This window comes from Panthera onca, chromosome B4 (genome assembly GCF_046562875.1).
Source record: "Panthera onca isolate mPanOnc1 chromosome B4, mPanOnc1 haplotype 2, whole genome shotgun sequence".
NCBI lineage: Eukaryota > Metazoa > Chordata > Mammalia > Carnivora > Felidae > Panthera > Panthera onca.
In genome coordinates, this window is record NC_138345.1 from 121,390,316 (window position 1) to 121,411,004 (window position 20,689).

General features: G+C 38.1%; 1 protein-coding gene across 2 annotated transcripts in view; it reads left to right on the forward strand.

Moving 5' to 3' along the window:
* UTP20 (UTP20 small subunit processome component) overlaps nt 1–20,689 on the forward strand; it is a 109,767-nt gene that overhangs the window by 88,260 nt on the left and 818 nt on the right. For both annotated transcript variants that reach the window (XM_060656631.3, XM_060656632.3), the window contains exons 44-60: nt 2,054–2,152; nt 2,998–3,165; nt 4,541–4,707; nt 5,754–5,895; nt 6,981–7,097; nt 8,567–8,737; nt 8,971–9,102; nt 9,565–9,675; nt 11,258–11,337; nt 11,764–11,833; nt 11,961–12,143; nt 13,614–13,745; nt 14,195–14,327; nt 15,893–16,080; nt 16,809–16,880; nt 18,824–19,123; nt 19,333–19,459. In XM_060656631.3, the coding sequence (XP_060512614.2) occupies nt 2,054–2,152; nt 2,998–3,165; nt 4,541–4,707; nt 5,754–5,895; nt 6,981–7,097; nt 8,567–8,737; nt 8,971–9,102; nt 9,565–9,675; nt 11,258–11,337; nt 11,764–11,833; nt 11,961–12,143; nt 13,614–13,745; nt 14,195–14,327; nt 15,893–16,080; nt 16,809–16,880; nt 18,824–19,123; nt 19,333–19,459 (2,392 nt within the window). The remainder of the gene's footprint in view (nt 1–2,053; nt 2,153–2,997; nt 3,166–4,540; nt 4,708–5,753; nt 5,896–6,980; nt 7,098–8,566; nt 8,738–8,970; nt 9,103–9,564; nt 9,676–11,257; nt 11,338–11,763; nt 11,834–11,960; nt 12,144–13,613; nt 13,746–14,194; nt 14,328–15,892; nt 16,081–16,808; nt 16,881–18,823; nt 19,124–19,332; nt 19,460–20,689) is intronic.

A 20,689-nucleotide genomic window follows, 5' to 3' on the forward strand; every position in this document is an offset into this window, starting at 1 on the left:
ATAGTAAGCTCTTAGGAATGTTATTAGCTATGGTTACTGTGAAGAGCAAAAACTTGTCTATTTCCTTCATAACAGCTTTGATTGCACCCAACATTGGCAAGCTCTTTAATTCACAGGTTGGTTTTTAAAGTTCAAGACTCTTATGCCTTTTCTTTATAAATCAATGGCCTGGAGGTGCCTAGGTGGCTCAGTCGATTAAGCGGCCAACTTCATTCAGCTCAGGTTATGATTTCATGAGTTTGAGCCCTGCATTGAGCTCTGTACTGACAGTGTGGAGTCTGTTTGGAGTTTTCTCTTTCTCGCTCTCTCTCTGCCCCCCCCAGCTTGTTCCCTCCCTCCCTTCCCCCTCCAAAATAAATAAAATAAACATGAAATAAAATAAAAATAAAATAAAATAAAATAAAATAAATCCGTGACCTGGTTTAGTCACAGTAGTACACGCCAAGCTTGGTGATATGTTTCTGAGCATCTTTTGTACAAAGTGATCATTTGGTTAAAATCTTTTATTTTATTTATTTATTTATTTTTTCAATATATGAAGTTTATTGTCAAATTGGTTTCCATACAACACCCAGTGCTCATCCCAAAAGGTGTCCTCCTCAATACCCATCACCCACCCTCCCCGCCCTCCCACCCCTCATCAACCCTCAGTTCTCAGTTTTTAAGAGTCTCTTATGCTTTGGCTCTCTCCCACTCTAACCTCTTTTTTTTTTTCCTTCTCCTCCCCCATGGGTTTCTGTTACGTTTCTCAGGATCCACATAAGAGTGAAACCATATGGTATCTGTCTTTCTCTGTATGGCTTATTTCACTTAGCATCACACTCTCCAGTTCCATCCACGTTGCTACAAAGGGCCATATTTCACTCTTTCTCATTGCCACGTAGTACTCCATTGTGTATATAAACCACAGTTTCTTTATCCATTCATCAGTTGATGGACATTTAGGCTCTTTCCATAATTTGGCTATTGTTGAGAGTGCTGCTACAAACATTGGGGTACAAGTGCCCCTATGCATCAGTACTCCTGTAGCCCTTGGGTAAATTCCTAGCAGTGCTATTGCTGAGTCATAGGGTAGGTCTATTTTTAATTTTTTGAGGAACCTCCACACTGTTTTTCAGAGTGGCTGCACCAATTTGCATTCCCACCAACAGTGCAAGAGGGTTCCCGTTTCTTCACATCCTCGCCAGGATCTATAGTCTCCTGATTTGTTCATTTTGGCCACTCTGACCGGTGTGAGGTGATATCTGAGTGTGGTTTTGATTTGTATTTCCCAGATGAGGAACGACGTTGAGCATCTTTTCATGTGCCTGTTGGCCATCTGGATGTCTTCTTTAGAGAAGTGTCTATTCATGTTTTCTGCCCATTTCTTCACTGGGTTATTTGTTTTTCGGGTGTGGAGTTTGGTGAGCTCTTTATAGATTCTGGATACTAGCCCTTTGTCCAATATGTCATTTGCAAATATCTTTTCCCGTTTTGTTGGTTGTTTCCTTTGCTGTGCAGAAGCTTTTTATCTTCATAAGGTCCCAGTAGTTCATTTTTGCTTTTAATTCCCTTGCCTTTGGGGATGTGTCAAGTAAGAAATTGCTACGGCTGAGGTCAGAGAGGTCTTTTCCTGCTTTTTCCTTTAGGGTTTTGATGGTTTCCTGTCTCACATTCAGGTCCTTTATCCATTTTGAGTTTATTTTTGTGAATGGTGTGAGAAAGTGGTCTAGTTTCAATCTTCTGCATGTTGCTGTCCAGTTCTCCCAGCACCATTTGTTAAAGAGACTGTCTTTTTTCCATTGGATGTTCTTTCCTGCTTTGTCAAAGATTAGTTGGCCATACGTTTGTGGGTCTAGTTCTGGGGTTTCTATTCTATTCCATTGGTCTATGTGTCTGTTTTTGTGCCAGGTTAAAGTCTTTTAGATGGTAATAGAAGTATGTGTCATTTGTCAAAACTCCCTACAGTAATTATGGAAACTCTGAGCGCTCTCTGCAGTACTTCTTAGATCTTATTTTTTTTCTACTATGGTATTCTTAACCATTCATATTCTTACTGTGCATTTCATTTTAGGTCCATGTGCTGACTTACACTGTTTATATGTTGCTGCAAGGCCTCACCAACAAGCTGCAAGTTGGGGATTTGGACTCCTGTTTAGATATAATGATTGAGGTAAGATTTAGAAAAAACGAGTGTCATTTTCTTAACTGGGCAATGGACACAGAAAATCGGCTCACAAAATACGAAATATTTATAACCTGTAAAAATGAAAATGATGTACTATCTCATCTCTTAGATTAGCAGAAGTTTAAAAAGCTGACTCAGGTGAAGTGAGGTGGACTCTCTACCATTGCTAGTAGGTCATGAGTTTTGGTATAACCTTTCTGGGAAGAAAGTTGATGTTGTGTATCAGGAGCTTTAAAATAAGCAAAAATATCGACCACTTTTAAGAATCTGAGATGTATTTAGTCTGGGGTTTATATAAAAATATGTGCACCAGAGCTTTACGTACAGTAGTGAAAATTTTAATAACCATCAGCTTTTAAAATTGATCATGTGATAATTTGGGGGGTGAGATTAGGAAGAGACTAAATTCGCCATACTGCCTTTGTTCATTCATTAAAAAATGTACGTATTTAAACATTTTGAATTAAACACATCAGTTTTGATAAGTTACAAATATCATCAGTTTTTTAAAGGCAAATGAGGCTACTCTTCGGTAATATCCAAGAGGAAGTAAGTACCTGTCTCTTATATTATACAATCATATATGTAAATCTATATAGCACTCTTTTATTTCCCCTTAGTAAAAACCTTCAGGTGTTGCGGTATTTGCTTGTCTTTCAGTAATTGGTCCCTGAACTGCCTTGAAAAAGTGAAATCTAATAGATATTCCTGCCATCTAATTTCAGTCCTGCCCAACTTGTTTTCCTCTGATCTGGATGTATCAGAGACTGCTTATGTTGACATATCTTGCTGATTACACATAATTGCCATTTGGCTTTTTTCTTTTAAAGATTTTTAACCATGAGTTGTTTGGTGCCATTGCTGAAGAGAAGGAAGTGAAGCAGATCCTCTCCAAAGTCATGGAGGCACGAAGAAGCAAGAGTTACGATTCTTATGAAATCCTGGGCAAGTTTGTAGGGAAAGATCAGGTTACAAAACTTATCCTTCCATTAAAAGAGGTAAGGACTTGAATGCAGTACAGGAGATCCCCACATTACAGCATCATGAGTTCTTAAAACGACCCATGCAGTAATGCTGCACTTGACCACCAGGATTTCATTTGGTACGAAGGGCATGGATACCACATGGCCACTAGCTGGCAGCCCTAGGTGGCATTCTAAACTAAGAACCAGATTCCCGGATGTAAACCATGTGATGCAGAAACAAAAAATTGAAATTCAAGTGAATTTTATAGTTGGCTCAAGTCAGCAGCTAAGAACATAGCTTTTGAAGACAGATTGCTGCTCCCAGATTGCCAAGAGGGAGAAAAGTGACATCTGTTGAACATATATTATGTTCTCAGCATCGTGTTTCATGATCTCTTCTAATCTGCACAACCACTCTGAGATCAATGGTACTTTCATCTTACAGATAAGAAAATGTAGGCTCAACAAAAGGTAGAAGGGTCATGATTAAGGAGGAAAGTAAAACGTTACTTGTAGATCTTTCTGATCCAAAGCTTACATTCTTTGCACTGTTTTCATTCTGCTCCTGTCGGGCAGGGACTGTAGTTTACTTACCTTCATAATGTTCTCTGTGCCTAATGTAGGGGTGAACACTCAACAAATGTTATTAATTCACTTTATTATAATTTTATGCACAAAAACTAGAGCAAAACACTATTTAATGACATGAATTAACCTTAATTCCAAATGTTTTGGTGTCAGAATAACTCCGTAATTTTTTCTACAATGCATTAATCTTATCTAAACCTGAGAATGTTAGGTATGTTTTGAGGATGAAAAAGAATTAACACAGCACATGTATTTTCCATGTATATTATCAAGTCGCTCCAAGATAGTTAAAGTTATTAATACCGTGTCCTGTGCAAAGGAATATTTATAAAGTGCTGAGGGTTTTGTTGATGTTGATGGTCCTAGATTCCCATTTAGTTCCTATGATTCGGCCTAATGACTAATATCAAACCCTGAGGCTTGGCCATCACAGCACTGTTAGCATGGTTTCAGATGAGTACTGACTGCATTTTGTTAATGTTGTATATGTGCATGTGCTTGCCTATGATGCACTTACAGGGTTGATGTCTTCCATGTATCACATCATGTCTCCAGTCCTGTGCCCTGAGGTCTCACCAACAGAGAGCACAGAGAAATCCAGAGACATACATGATGCTGATAGTGGTTGTCTCTGGGATTGACAGTATGTGTAAATGTTACTTTGTATGCTCTGTTTGAAATTTTATTAAGGATGTTTCTTTTTAATTAGAAAAAAAAAAACCTATATTAAAAATGAAATGTATTTTTTAAAAACTACCATCACAACAAACAAAAAGGCAGTTCTGTGTTATCTCAACATGACATTTATGTTTGCCTTTAGATCTTACAAAATACCACGAGTTTAAAACTGGCCCGGAAAGTTCATGAAACCTTGCGCCGAATCATAGCAGGATTAATTGTAAATCAAGAAATGACGGCAGAATCCATACTATTGCTCAGTTATGGGTTGGTCAGTGAAAATCTTCCCCTGTTAACAGAGAAAGAAAAGTAAGTTTGAAAGAAAAAAAAAAAACAACTATCCTTGGGTGCTTGCTTCTGATAAGCCATTCAGTTTTCATTTACTCTTAAGTGGGTTAATTTAATAATTTACCTTAGTTAAAGCACACACACACACACACACACACACACACACACACACACACACACAGAGTAAAACCTTGGATTGCGAGTAACTTGTTCTGCAAGACAAGCAAACATTTCTAATAAATTTTAACTTGATAAAAGAGTGATGTCTTGCAATATAAGTAGTATCTGATGCCATATATCACATGATCACAACTGAGCCAACGGTTCTTGAAATTTACTTTGATGTACAAATGCTTCGGGTTACAAGCATGTTTTCCAGAATGAATTATGCTTACAAACCAAGGTTTTACTGCATATGCATGTTCACATATATTATACAATTAGATAATTTATAATACATGTACAATTATTTATGTGTACATATAATTATATACATAATTAATACATATACAATTACATACTTGTATAATATATGCTATATATATCTGAGTTATGAGACAGTTCTCCTTTGTGGTGTTTGGGCTAAAGCCCTTCCAGGTGATAAATCTCAGCATGAGATGATTTTCTGATAAATGAGTAAGTTAGCTGTGACAGCAGCCAGTTATGTTATTTATTGAATCAAAGTTAGGATAGATTTTAAATACATAGCTTTTCTTCTGATTTAAATAGATATCTAGACCTGAAAAGGTTTTAAAATACCTCCTTTGGATTTTGCTTTTGTGTTCTAAAAGAAACTCCTTGGCATTTGCTTTCAAACATCAAGGGAGTGTCCTTTTACTGTTCATCTTAATTTAAACGTGTGTTCATCAATCTGATTTCTGTTTTTGGGGTTGTTCTACAGCCTTGATCAACAACCTAATAATCTTTTTCTCATGGTTGAAGGAGAAAAAAAGCCCACAGTGAATAGCATACTACTTAGTGCTGGACTCCAGTCACCAGACAGGGTCACGTGACTTAGAGTGCAGCATACAGTGTTCTTGCCCCTGTTTTTCCTTTGTGATTGACAGAAACCCAGCAGCCCCTGCACTGGATCCACGTCTGCCACCCCAGAGCTGTCTTCTGCTCCCCCCAACTCCAGTTCGAGGTGGGCAGAAAGCTGTTGTGAGCAGGAAAACCAACATGCACATATTTATTGAGTCTGGACTTCGGGTAAGAATTAACCCTTAAAGTGTGATTTGCTGCCCACAGTGAGTGTGCCTTTCAGTCCTCTGCTCATTCCCACTGTAAATGCCTTATCAGAAATAAATTACAGGCTATTCTTTTTGTTTGTTTGTTTGTTTATTTAGAGAGGGAGAGCGTGAGCAGGGGAGGGGCGGAGAGAGAGGGAGAGAGAGAATCCCAAGCAGGCTCCACACTGTCAGTGTAGAACCTGATGTGGGGCTCAATCCCATGAACCATGAGTACATGACCTGAGCCGAGATCGAGAGTTGGACACGTAATCAGTTGAGCCGCCCAGGTGCCCCTGGGCCATTTTTTTAAAGGTGCATTGGTCATTTACCATTTCTCTCTTCTAGTACTTACTTTGATGATATAATGGTCTCAGGATTAATGATTCTGACCTAACATTTATTATGGGTTCACTTTGATTTGCCCATGGGCATCTCTAAATGATTTTGAATTTTTTTTAAAGATGTAAGCGTCTAAAAACACAAATCTGATCGTTTTATTTCCTTTTTATTACCTTCATTGGCTCCCATTTTTCTTGAGAGCCTGGTCTTTCATCTGGGCTACAGGGGCCAAACCTTGTATTGTACCATTCCCAACACACAGCTCAGCCACACTGGCTTCCCTTCAGTTTCATAGTCTCCACACTCTGTCACTCCAGGACTTCACCACGGGCTTCTCCCTTTACCAGGGTACCCACAGAACTCCCAAAGCACACTGCATTTACAGTTAATTATTTGCTAGAGTCTCTCTTCCTGGTTAAGATCCATCAGGCAGGAACCATGTTCATCTTGATCATTGCTGTGCCCCGTGTGCCAACCCAGTGCCTCGAATCAAAGTAAATCCTGAGTAATCATTTGGTAAATGAACTCAGCATCTCAGTGCACAGTGAACTCCCACCTTCTTCACTTACTGAGAGTCCCCCAGGCCCTTTACCATTCCTTCAGAATTTTTGTTGCTTCAAATGGAAGCATCTTAATGTTTCATGTTTCTCTCAAAATCATTTTACCTTTACCTAACTCATTTGGTCTTATGGGCAACTGGTATGAAATATCTTTTTGAATCTTTAGCTGCTACATCTGAGTCTAAAGACTTCCAAGATCAAGTCTTCAAGTGAACCTGTTCTGGAAATGTTGGATCCTTTTGTCTCTCTCCTCATAGACTGCCTGGTTTCCATGGATGTGAAGGTGAGCTTCTGTTCCTTCATGAGAACTGTGTTGCACAAAATACCCAGAACTTTTAGGCTTGTACTTCACAAGATGATGGAATTTTTAAGTGGCTTTATGATACTGTGAACTACTTCTGTTCCCTACATTACGTTGCTTTCCAACCATATATTTGGATAGCCTTCAACAGTTTTACAGGCTCTGGTAGATACATTATACTTATTTCATTGGGTCCTTGCAACATCATGAGGCTGAGTAATGGTGTCACCATGTCAGCACTGATCATCTCCATCATCCTTGTCACTACTGCCCTCACTGGTGTGAATCCTCATAACAACCTATGAAGCACATATTATTAATGCTTCTGTTTTATCAGTGAGAAAAGTAGGCTAGCAGCTGACTTGGCCTAGATCACAGATCTAGGATATCAGTCCGTCAGACTCCAGAGCCAACACATCTCCCGTTTCCTGACTGCCTGCCTTATAGTGAAGGTGCCAGGAAGTTAAGTAACATCTCTGTAGTTGAATAGGTAATAAACTGCAGAGCTGGGATTATAAGCCCTGGCCTTTGTGACTCCAGAGACCTTTCCTCTATGGCTTCATCTCTAATCCAGCCCAAGAAGACCTTACAGCAACCAGAGCAGTGTGGGTCTATTAGGCACAGCTGAACTAGGTGAAGTAACTGATCTCAGCAGTCTCTAAGGTTTGAGCTGGAGGTCAAGGATTCTCGTCATCGCTTGGTCCCAGCACACTTTTTTCATATCTTTTGCACAGCACTTAACTATATTAAATTGTAGTGTATTGTTCTCATGCTTAATTTCTTAGCCAGCTGTCTGCTCTTTAAATAGAGGGACGGTGTTCTCTTTATCTTTGTAATTCTGATTTTTAGAGTGCCTTGTATACAGTTGCTTAGAATGGATTAAAGTACCATTCTAGAAAATAGAAAAGTCATTTATAATGTATCTTTCCAGACACAAAAAAAAGTTGCTGAAATTGGCCAATTCAGGATGCCTGGGTGACTCAGTCAGTTAAGCATCTGACTCTTGATTTCAGCTCAGGTCATGATATTACAGTTCATGAGTTTGAGCCCCACATTGGGCTCTGTGCTGACAGTGCAGAACCTGCTTGGGATCCTCTCTCTCCCTCTCTTTCTGCCTCTCCCCTGCTCTCTCTCTCAAAAATAAAAAATAAAAACATTGAAAATAAATAAATTGGCCAGTTCTTCCAGTCATTGACTCATATAGGTTAAGAATATGGTGCACTCTTTCTTATTTACTTGCATCACCTTTATGTGCTTAGAGAAACAGTAAGTTCTACCACAGGGAATAGGAAATCTCCCTCTCTTCTTATGCTTTTGGTATACGGTTCTTCTAGAGTGAGCTGAGCAGAGTATTTCATTTTTCAACTTGATTGCTTATAGAGTCTACACAGCCTCAGGCGCTTGACTGTTGGGTTTGATCACTACATAAATTGGTTGGTTTTGTTTTTCAGGTGATCACAGGTGCTTTACAGTGCCTGATCTGGGTCTTGAGGTTCCCTCTGCCTTCCATAGAAACAAAAGCAGAACAGCTGACAAAACACCTCTTCCTGTTGCTGAAGGACTATGCAAAACTTGGAGCTGCCAGGGGCCAGAACTTCCACCTGGTGGTAAATTGTTTCAAGGTGAGGTGTTTTTAGTTATACTTCGAAAGGGCCAGGACCAGGTTTAACATCAAACTTAGGTTTCCTCATTGTCCTTTGGTCCTGTTCAGAATTTTTTCCAGATTAATTTGCTAAGGCCGGAGGGTTGGTATCCTGTGTGAAAAAGCATTGATGTTGTATTAAGGCCTTACCATTTCACTGATTCTTCATTCGTGGGATGTCCTGGCTATTAACCTGACTAGTTTAATTTACAGTGTGTGACCATAGTTGTGAAGAAAGTGAAGTCTTACCAGATAACTGAAAAGCAGCTTCAAGTTCTACTAGCATATGCTGAAGAAGACATTTATGATACTTCAAGACAGGCCACTGCATTTGGTCTTCTGAAGGTATGGTATCACCAGAATGTTGGATTTTACAGTTTATGTGCCTCAGATTAGATACTTAGAATAATGTGGAACAAAGTATTTTGACTAGCTGTGGATTTCCAAAATTAATTTATAAACATTGTGATGATTTTGATGGATTAATGGTAATCTAACATACCTACTTATTAAAATGTTTGAACATGAATTCAATTAACACTTCCAGAGCCTTCTATAAAAGTAGAGGAAAGTTTAAAAAATGCTTGTATTTACTGTATTGGACTTTGTGGAGCTTTTTTCTTTTTTTAATTATAAAATATATAAAACAAAAGTCAGTATTTTAACCATTTTTAAGTGTATGTTTTTTTTCTCTTGAAGGTTACTTTCATTATTTTTGAAAATTGCCTATGACTGCTTTAACAGTGCATCAGCTTACAACCATCTGCAGTAGAACATGAAATGAGATGTCTTCCTTTTTTATTTTAGGCCATTTTATCAAGGAAGTTGTTAGTCCCAGAAATCGATGATGTCATGCGGAAAGTATCCAAGTTGGCAATTTCTGCACAAAGTGAACCTGTCAGAGTCCAATGCAGACAGGTTTGTAGAGAAGAGGCCTTATTCCCATAGCAAGTGTTGGGTCCTGTCTTCTCTGTTCCGTATTTAGATAGACAGATGTCAACATTGACTGAATTCTGAAGATAATTTTATGTCACATTGTTGCTTTATTCTGAGACTCAAGAACCCATTTACTTACCAAGTATGAGAAGCATGTCTGCTCTGCCTTAAGGGCATTTCAGTTAACAAAGAGCATTTTGAGAATAACCCATCATATGTGGAATGTTTCAAATGGATAAAGATGTATATTTTCCTTCTGTAGCATGATAGCCTGCACCAAATATTTCCATCCATTGGTCCAGTCATCAACTACTTATTATGCATATTACTATGTGCCAGGTGCTGCTGGAAAAGCAGTCAACAAAATTTTTATAGTCCCTGTCAGATAGTGAAATTTTAAAGTACACAGGCACAAAGCAAAAGTTCCACAGGTATTTAATTACAGGCATCCTAAGTGCCAGGAGGGAGAAAGCACTGTCATATTTCATTATTTATAAGACATACCTTTATTTATATACTTCAAAGAAAAACACTATGACACAGTGGTAAGATGCCATCAATTTTAAGATACATCCCAATTTCAGATCTGTTAAAATGTGAAAAACTGCTTCTTAGAATTGACAAAATATGGAAGAGTAGATGATAAGAACATATGATCAGGTTGAGGACCACCCTGGTGTTAGAATCAGGAAGGGCTCTCCTGAGGATTGGCTTGTAAGCAGAAATGTGAAGGAAGAAAAAGGCTTAGTTTTCCAGGTGAAGGGAGCAGCCAATGCCTAAGGAAGGTAAGCCTTGAGGTAGGTAAGGGCCTCACTTATTAGAGGAGATAAATGAAGGTTAAGTGAGGTGGGGAAGGGAGCCAGGTCAGGCAAGACCTCGTGTACTTGTTAAAGATTTATTTAGGGCTTTATTCCAGTAGCAGAAAGCTATTGATATATAATAGCTTATGTATAAATACTTATATTATTTTATTAATTACTTTTATTAATAAATTAGTACAATGGTTTGAAAGAAGATAAACCAGGCATGGAATTCTGGCACTGTCACCTGAGCATGTTACTCACCTCTCTGTGCCAACTTCATTCTCTTCATCTGTAAAATGGGGATAATATCCCCTACTTTCCAAGAAAGTGATGACAGTTAACTGAGGAACACTTAGCACAGTGCTTGGCATATAGAATTAATTGACGTATAATTAATAAATGAATTAGTATTATCTGTATTAATATCAATCATCATTGTCATTCTTATTCAAGGGGAAATACAGGGGTGAACCACAGTCCGTACTCAGTCCACCATACCACACTACCTATGGAAGAGAGGAGCTTCCAACACGTGAGCTCAAAACAACCATGCCAGTGGTAGGCTAGGACTTTTAATCAGGCACTTGGGGCAGGACCTGAGTAAGTGAAGTAGGAGAAGAAAGGAAAGCGTGCAGTTGACTCAGGAGGATTGATCAGTCTTCTGAAAGGTCTTTGTAACTGAACAGTGTATCAGCAGGTTAGGAAGCAGAAATCCTGGAGAGATAGGACCCAATAATCATCTATGTGACTTCTGTTCCTAGGTTTTTCTGAAATATATTCTTGACTATCCCCTGGGTGACAAATTAAGACCAAACTTGGAATTCATGCTTGCTCAACTCAAGTAAGTTTAAGCCATAAACTACATAGGGGCAGAAGAGTAGTTTCCTCTCATTTTATTGTGGCACCTGTCTGGAAAATGACAAAATCTAAACATCTGAGGGTGTTATCATTTGAATCATTGACTTGATTATCAAACAGTGTGCATGGCTTCATGTGACAGTTGTGTAAGTTGCTTTTCGAATTCGGTCTGACCACTGATTTTCGTTAAGAGTCTATTTAAGGAGAATGGTAAAAATCTAACAGAATCACATTTAAAGCTGAATAGTAGCGTGATAGATTTACATAAGTATTAAAATTGGGAACATGGATATTTTTTTCTACTTTTTAAGAAACAGACTGACACCTTAAAACAATGTTTAAAAATTTTAAAAACAATTATTGGTAATTGAAAAGATACTAACAAGTCTATCTAATGTTCTTGCCTTAGTTATGAACATGAGACCGGGAGAGAGTCTGCCTTGGAAATGATCTCCTATCTCTTTGACACATTCCCTCAGGTACCTTGAATCACAGACTGTAGCTATGTTCCCCTTAAGCCCTGGGGGCCCACAGGGAGCCTCCCTTGTTTGGGCATCTATAAGAATTCCAGTCTGAGTGTGCTCTTAACTGCCTGTTTTCTTCTAGGGACTACTCCATGAGAACTGTGGAATGTTCTTTATTCCTCTTTGTCTAATGATGGTGAACGATGATTCTGCCATGTGCAAGAAGATGGCATCCATGACAATCAAATCTTTACTCAGTAAAATCAACCTTGAGAAAAAAGATTGGCTCTTTGATATGGTTACCACCTGGTTTGGAGCAAAAAAGGTTAAGGTTGCTTTTAGTCAAATTTCAATGAAAAGTCTTAGCTTTTGGTATTCACTTTAAATAAGAATACATCTTAAACATTGTTGAATTTTTCCCAAATTTTATTTTTTTTAGTAGATTATGTTAATAATGTACTCTTGCTGGGTGGGGGGGATGGGTTAAGTAGGTGATAGGGATTAAAGAGTATCCTTATGATGAGCACTGAATAATGTATAGAATTGTTGAATCACTATATTGTACACCTGAAACTAACTGTATGTTAACTATATTGGAAATAAAATTTTTAAAAAATATATATATTCTTATAGTAAAACTTCAGGAAATAAAAGTTATAGAGTAACATAAAAATCACCTGTAGTCCCACTACATGATTGTCAGCCAATGACATTGCTATATGAATGTATCGAATGTATCTAACCAGTCCCCAATGATGAATATCTTTGTTTTCAGTTTTGCATATTCAGTTAATGAAATGTAATGTTTGTCAGTGATTATATCCACTTGCTGACTTGCCACCAACAGTGGCCCATGTTTGTGGAATATAAACGTGTTGTATCTTTTTTTTTTTTTTTTTTTTTTCAACGTTTTTAATTTATTTTTGGGACAGAGAGAGACAGAGCATGAACGGGGGAGGGGCAGAGAGAGAGGGAGACACAGAATCGGAAACAGGCTCCAGGCTCCGAGCCATCAGCCCAGAGCCTGACGTGGGGCTCGAACTCACGGACCGCGAGATCGTGACCTGGCTGAAGTCGGACGCTTAACCGACTGCGCCACCCAGGCGCCCCTAAACGTGTTGTATCTTAATACTGACTGTAATACGTATTAAAGTTAGAATGGGGGGGGTATTGTATGCAACTTCCAGTTTTTTAATTAAGTTTTTTTAATTGAAATATAATTGACACACAGTGTTACTAGCTTCAGGTGTACGACATTGATACTCGACAATTCTGTATATTCAGTGCTCATCTTGATTTTTTTTTTTTTTTTTTTTTTTAATTTAAAATGGGAGAATGTGGGTAATGAGTTCCATTCCTTTTTTAATGTTATTCTTGGGTATGAAGATTCTCTATATTTTTCATTTTAAGCCACCAAAGATCCATATTCTATTGATTTCTGGCATTATAAAGAAATATTGAGGGGTGCCTGGGTGGCTCAGTCGGTTGAGTGTCTGACTTCGGCTCAGGTCACAGTCTCGCAGTTCGTGAGGTCAAGCCCTGTGTCTGGCTCTGTGCTGACAGCTCGGAGCCTGGAGCCTGCTTCGCATTCTTTGTCTCCCTCTCTCTCTGCCCCTCCCCTGCTCATGCTCTGTCTCTCTCTCTCTCTGTCAAAAATGAATAAACATTAAGAAAAAAATTTAAAAAAAAAAAGAAATATTGAGGACAGAGTCATGCCCATTTTATTTTATGAATTTGGAAATGGCATACCAAGTTGTGTTATTAACATTGTCTTTCTGTGGTTTATTTTTGGTAGAGCTTAAATAGGCAACTAGCTGCCCTCATCTGTGGCTTGTTTGTGGAAAGTGAAGGAGTCTCTTTTGAGAGAAGACTTGGAACTATTCTTCCTGTGATTGAAAAGGAAATTGATCCTGAAAACTTTAAAGATGTAAGTAATTTGCCAGAGAATAAAACTTGTGCTAATTTTTGTAGTTTTACTGAAGGTGGTTTAGCTAACAGCTTAAATATTATGTGTGTTCAAAAATGTTTCTTAATGAAAGCAAGAATTCAGTGTAGCTGGATCTTCTTTTTTAAAATGAGATTTAAAGTAAGTTATCTTCCATAGTATGTGAAGATCGAAGTTTCTCCAGCAGGGTGATTTCACCACCCCACTGCCAACCCCTCTAGACACTTAGCAACACCTGGAGACATGTGTGGTTGTCACAACTGGAGTGTGGAGGGTGCTACTAGCATCTAGCGGGCAGAGACCATGAATGCTGCAGATCAGTCTGTAGTGCAGAGGGCAGCACCCACAACAAAAAACTGACCCAAAATAACAGTAATACTGATAGAAACCCTGAAGTTGTCTCAATGGATTTATATCCATCCTCCTTTTAGATCATGGAAGAGACTGAAGAAAAAGCTGCAGATCGCCTTCTGTTTAGTTTTCTTACGCTGATTAGTAAACTCATCAAGGAATGTAATATTATTCAGTTTACCAAGCCCTCCGAGACGCTGAATAAAATCTGGAGTAAGTATTTCCTTTTTTTTATTTACATCTAAAAACAAACACATTAGTTGTGACAGAATTACTAAAAACCAATTTGGGGAATTAGAGTATGAATACTTAGAAAGTCTATAACGTCAGGGGAAAAGTCCATGAGAAAAAGATTTGAAAGACCCTTTCAAATTGATTATAGTGAAAATGTTTCTAGGATAAATAATATGTTTATGATTTCACAATACATTTCATTTGTAAAAGAAGGAATATTAATTATGGGAAAGTAAAAGAAAGGAAAGTTTTTCAAAGTCTTCCTTGCTGCTTGGTGTTAATTTGGTATATATTTCCATCCAGTCTGTCTTTTTGTTATATATAGACACAGGTTTTTTTTACAGAGATTCCATAATTCCATATAAACTTATATCTTGTTTGTACCTAAATAAGAATATTATTATACTATAACACACTCAGTAGAAAACTTTTAAAATAGCTGTAAATAGTCCACCATGCAAATATGCCATGATTTAGTAAACCATTTAACCCTTGTGAGACATTTAAGGTTTTGTCTATCACTCTTTAATATATATATTTATTTTTGAGAGAGAGCACACGAGCAGGGGAGGGGCAGAGAGAGAGGGGGACATGGAATCCAAAGCAGGCTCCAGGATCTGAGCTGTCAGCACAGAGCCCAACACGGGGCTCAAAGTCAAGAACCATGAGATCTTGACCTAAGCCAAAGTTGGACACTTAACCAATTGAGCTACCCAGGTGCCCCTGTATATCACTCTTTAAATAACAAATAAGATCCTAGAATTTTTAATTTAACATACTTAATCTTGATTAGCCAATAGGAAACAGACATTGGAATGAATGCTTTAAGTACCCACCTGTTTTAAAAGAATTCATGATCCTATGGAAATTACTAAATTACTATATGGCCTACTCTGGTATGATTCCACAGAGACATGGCCAGATTATTAGAAAATACAATACATATAGAACAAAAGTAAAACCATGTTTATGCAGTGTATAACAGCATAGACTAAAACTCAGATATGATATGGTTCATCCAGAATTTTAATCTTGTTCCCTACAACCCACAAGGCTTTTCTACTGTATTTTCCAAGTGTAATATATGGAGAGTGGCCATGTAACATAAGAGTGTAAGGTTTGGGGCCAGATCAAGCTGGGGCCCAGGCCTGGTTTTGCCTATTACAGCATGGTACCTCATCTGGCCCCTCTGAAACATTTCCTCATCTGTAAAATGCAACTGACAATTGTAAGGTCACAGAACTGTTGTGAGGTCTAAATGAAACATATGTAACACACTGAGCCCTGTGCCTGGCGCACAGAAAGCCTCAATAAATGATAACTCTCCACCAATTTCAATAACTATTAGGAACAAACATGTGCCTGTATACAAATTTATATTACCTAATTTAGAAATTGTAAATGTTACAGCCAAAAGATGTTGTTCATCTTTGGTTCCTAAATCCAAGCACATAATAGATAGCAAATGCGTAATCTAGTCATATTTACCACCAAAGAGTTGGGAAAGCTGTGAGACATCTGAAAATGCATTTTGGTTCCCTTAGGTTATGTTCATTGTCACCTGAGACATCCACACAGCTGGGTGTGGCTCACTGCAGCCCAGATTTTTGGATTGCTCTTTGCCTCTTGCCAACCAGAGGAACTTACTAGAAAATGGAAGTCTAAAACAACTAAAAAGAAGTTCTCAGAACCTGTAGCAGTAAGATTTCTAACAAATGACCTTGAACAAAAGGTAAGGTTTCTCTAAAACCTTTTCTTTCCTTTGTGATCTATGTGAGATGTTCCTTCTGGTTCATGTAACTATTTGGGGGTTGGCCCTTGGGAAAAACTCTGACAGCTAACTTGTTGCACGTTTCTGTAGGTGTGCTGGGAACTAGAAAGGGTCAACCTCAAGGCCAAGGTTTTTCAAAGATAATTTTTAGACTGTCAGTCTAGTCCACTTCTGTTGTTCATCTTCTATTATTGGTTCAAGTTCTTTATCAACACTGGAAAATAGGATTTATTAAAATGAGAGCAATACTGTCTATCCCGCCTCCTTCATAACCTGTTGATGACTGAGATCATGTTCATGAAAATCTTAGGTAGAGACCACATTACATCCATCTCTGATTTCCTAGGGCCCAACACAATGCCTGACTCATAGTGGAGACTCCATAAATAGTGAATGATTGGGAGATGGAGGGGGAAAAAAAGGAAGAAAATACTGGACTGTTGTAAAGTTTCCTGCTAATAATCTGAGGGATTATTAATATCCCCAAAGCTTGAAAATATCCCCTTTATTTGAGCTAAAATGTTTGGGGCAGGTAGAAAGTAGAGACCTTCCCTCTCCAGACCTATACAAGTCATTCAGAACAAAATCTAGCACTTCAGTTATATTATTATGGTTGGTTACTTGGACTTTTTAAAAACAATCAGAAATACCCTGCATAGTGTCTGCCAATGTCCATTTTCTTTTCACAGATGAAAAGTATCTCCCTAGCCTCTTGCCATCAGTTGCATTCCAAGTTCTTAGATCAATCTCTAGGAGAACAGGTCAGTATTGTCATCCTCCTGGTTTAATAGAAGGGATCTTTTCTACCAAGTCTAGGAATAGGCTTACATTTGGTATTTGTGGGGGGGTTTGTTGGTTTGTTTTCCTATTTTAATGCTTGGGGAATTAAATGAAATATAGGCATACACTGAAATACATGTTCAGTTATAAATCTAATCAACTCTGGAGTCTATGTTGGGGTTATTCTTGGCTTCATTTAAAATGCCCAATACAGATGGTGCAGTGAGAGGCTGACTGTTAATCTTTTCATGTTCAGTTTTAACTACTCAACGTTGTGACCAGCTTTGAAGGGCTTTGGTTGGTTGGTTGGTTGATTTTCATTGTCCCTATAATGAACTACAGTACTGAATTTCTTTCCCTTACCCCTGGAAGTTGAAGAGAAAGCAGTAATAGTTATGTTACAGTGTGGTGTGAGAATTGTCTATCCTTAACTGAAGGCAGATAAATCACTAAAAACTTTGTTTTCATACTATAAAATGTAACTGTAAGTAAATTGTGAATATAGAGAAGCATGTATAAATATGCAGTAAATGTAAATTACTTTTGAGTAAGGTCTATTCCCTTTATTTTTTCCTCCTTTGATAAAGCCATCGGGCTGGTAGATGAGATACACAGATGTGGTATCTTGGTATGAGCAAGACACTTATTCGTGACTCTTGTCATTATGGACACAATGGAGCAGCAATACAGATTAAGTGATGGGACACAAGAAGCTAGGTGAACACTGTATCCAAAGAGTGATCTCAAGTAGGATGCCATAAGCCCTGATATTTCCATCACTTTTTATATGAAAATATAGTATGCTTCATTATATGGCAGGGCCAGAGAAAGAATGGATAGCTATTCAGTGGATAGAAAAGTGAAGCCAAAGAAATCCTACCAGGGTAGATAGCAGGTGGTGTCTCACAAAATATCAGTCTTAATAGAGGCTGACAGATACAACCATGGAAACTAGGGACAGGAAGGGATTTACTAGTACTAACCCAGGATGAAAGAAATCAATGGAATTTAGTTCACTGTGATCTTACGGTGAGTTAACTGTGAAGTGGCTGCCACAAGGGGAAAAGGCCTCCAAAACTGGGACTGTCTTTAGGGAGACCAAGCTTCCAGAAGGAAATTATAATCTTGCCATGAATTCTCGATGGCCAAGCTAACCTTGGACAGTATGTGGGATTCTGAGTACTACATTTGGAGGAAACTTTTGGCACACAGCGCTCCCAACAGAGCAGCCAGGATGGTAAAGGAACTCAAAAGCAACTTGACTTCCTCCATCACGTAATCAATGTGAAATATCTATGTCAGAGATTTCATGGATGTCAGAGTTAGGGACTCACTATATGGGACCATTATTATAAGACTCAAATTGGTCCCTGGGCTATTTATCTGGATCACATGATTTGAGGAAGAGCTCAGTGTTTAAGAACTTAGGCTTGAATTCTAAAGACCATTCAATCTTGGCTGACGACTTGCTTTGCCTTTGGGTGAGTCAGTAACTCTGAGCCTTGATTTTCTCTCCTGATAATAGTATCTAATAGTGATATTTTAAAGTTGAATTAGAATGCTGTATATAGAATCAGTGCTCAATAAGTGGAAACTGTTATTTCTATGAAGAAATTTAATAGAGGAGGGATGAAAGTTCTCTCAAAAATGTAAATGGATAGTCTAGAATGAAATTATTTACTTATTCTTTGTGACCTTAAAAGGTAGAACTAGGTCAGGTAGATAAGTTACATGGAAATGGGTTTGGGTATACTATAAGGTAGAACTGAATTATCAAAAAATGGATTAATCATCAGTTTAATAGTGGCAATACCTGTTTTGGGGGAGTTTTTTCCTAATTGTAGAATACCTATTTTTTACTGAGCCGTATCTGTTTCAAAATCAAAGTCCAATTCCTCCCTTTCTCTCCCTTCCTTTTTTAAAGGTTGTTAAGAATTTGTTATTTGTAGCCAAAGTCTTATATTTACTGGAATCTGATTCTGAGGATAAGCAAGGTGAGATAAAAGAAGACATGGAAGAACAAGCAGCTTTGGGAGATGGTGTAGCCAGAGAGAAAATAAGAAAACGCAAGTCCTGTGCAGATGAGGAGATGGACTCTGACAAAGAAGAAAACAAGGAGGCAAAGGAAGAGCCCAGCAAGCCAGCCACACTGCTGTGGTTGATCCAGAAGTTGTCCTGGATTGCAAAACTGGAAGCTGCCTACTCACCTAGAAACCCCTTAAAGGTGCAGTGAATGTTCAGAATGCCTGAAAGTAGTCATTTTTTTTTTTAAAAGTATTTCAGTGTTATTAGTAATCCTCCCACATCTCTAGAAACTCTTCAACCAAAAACTGCAGCAATAATATCTGCCCCCAAAGAGACCTTTTCTGAATTGTTTATATGGCTGCAATAAAAGAAACACTTCAGATAACAATGAATGATCTGTACTTTCAGAGAACATGCATCTTTAAGTTTCTTGGAGCTGTGGCAATGGATCTTGGAGTAGACAAGGTGAAGCCGTATCTCCCAGTGATCATAGCTCCTTTGTTCCGAGAACTGAACAGCACCTATTCAGACCAGGGTAACTGCAACCTGTTTTCTGAATACCTGTACATTAGAGATCCTCACTTCTCTCCTAAATGCTTCCTTCTTTTCTATCTAGGTATCAAAACAATAGCAAACAAGTAAGGCATCTTTGTTTTATCTACGACTGCCTTCTGTGTGCTTCCTCGTGTCTAAGAGTGATGTTTCTCTCCTAAAAGATGTTTTACTCCTAAGCATAGATTAAATATTCAAAGAAAACTATAAGTTGAGGTGGTTCTAAACCCCATAGTGCTATGGACAATAATGAACAATAAAATGTCATGGTATTCTCTTATTGTGAACTGTAAGGCAAAAGTATGAAATACTTTAAAAATATATTGTTTACTTTTCCTATATGTCATTTTCCTTGCCTGGGCATTTATTTGTACATTTCCCTCACTGATCCTAAATTCTCTTTTGATGACAGGAAAAGAGGGAATGGGGATTGGAAAGAGGAGGTAAAGTAGGTATTAAGTTTTAAAATAAAACAAGTGAGTATCAAAGCAGGAACTATACATTTCCTTCCTCTCAGAGAGGAAAAAGCAATGGTCAAGGCCAGGTCCACTTTGGTTCTCATTATTCAGCATTTATTGAGCATCTAATATTTGCCAGGTACTGGGGGTTCAACATTGGAGAAAAGACCTAGTCCTTATCTTCAAGAAATATTCAAAGAAAACTTTGTAATCTAGAACAGCTGCCCTGAAATTGAATACAAAAATATGTGGGTTATGTGTATTTTGGAGACAGAAGGTAGGGAAGGGTGGGAAAGCAAAGATTTTTGTCAGTTTCTCAGGAGTCTTAACCTCCCCCCACAACCAAAAAAAAAAAAAGCTGTGGCCAGAACTAAGCATCTGTGACCCATGAATTAGAAGGGGCATAGAGAAATATTTACCTTTCCCATCTGCAGAGTTGAGCAGGTTAATAAAGTAACCCAAAATGTTTCTGTCAGCTTCTCAAATTAGTGTCTTCTGAGCCAGGATTCCACTGGTAAGTGGGCTTCATGGAGTCTGTGATACTCTTAGTGACTCCCAGATGAGTGGTGGTGGCTGGGAAGTGTCCTACCCAACACTTCCTTTTTTCACATCTCAGAAACATAGAGGCTGGTTTTAGATCAGTGTTTAATGTTCAGGTAATAAAAGTGATGATTCCACAGGGGGTTGAATTTTGCATGTTCTTGATTTTATAGATGTTAAATATGTCCTTTCCTATATGACTAATCATTACTCTG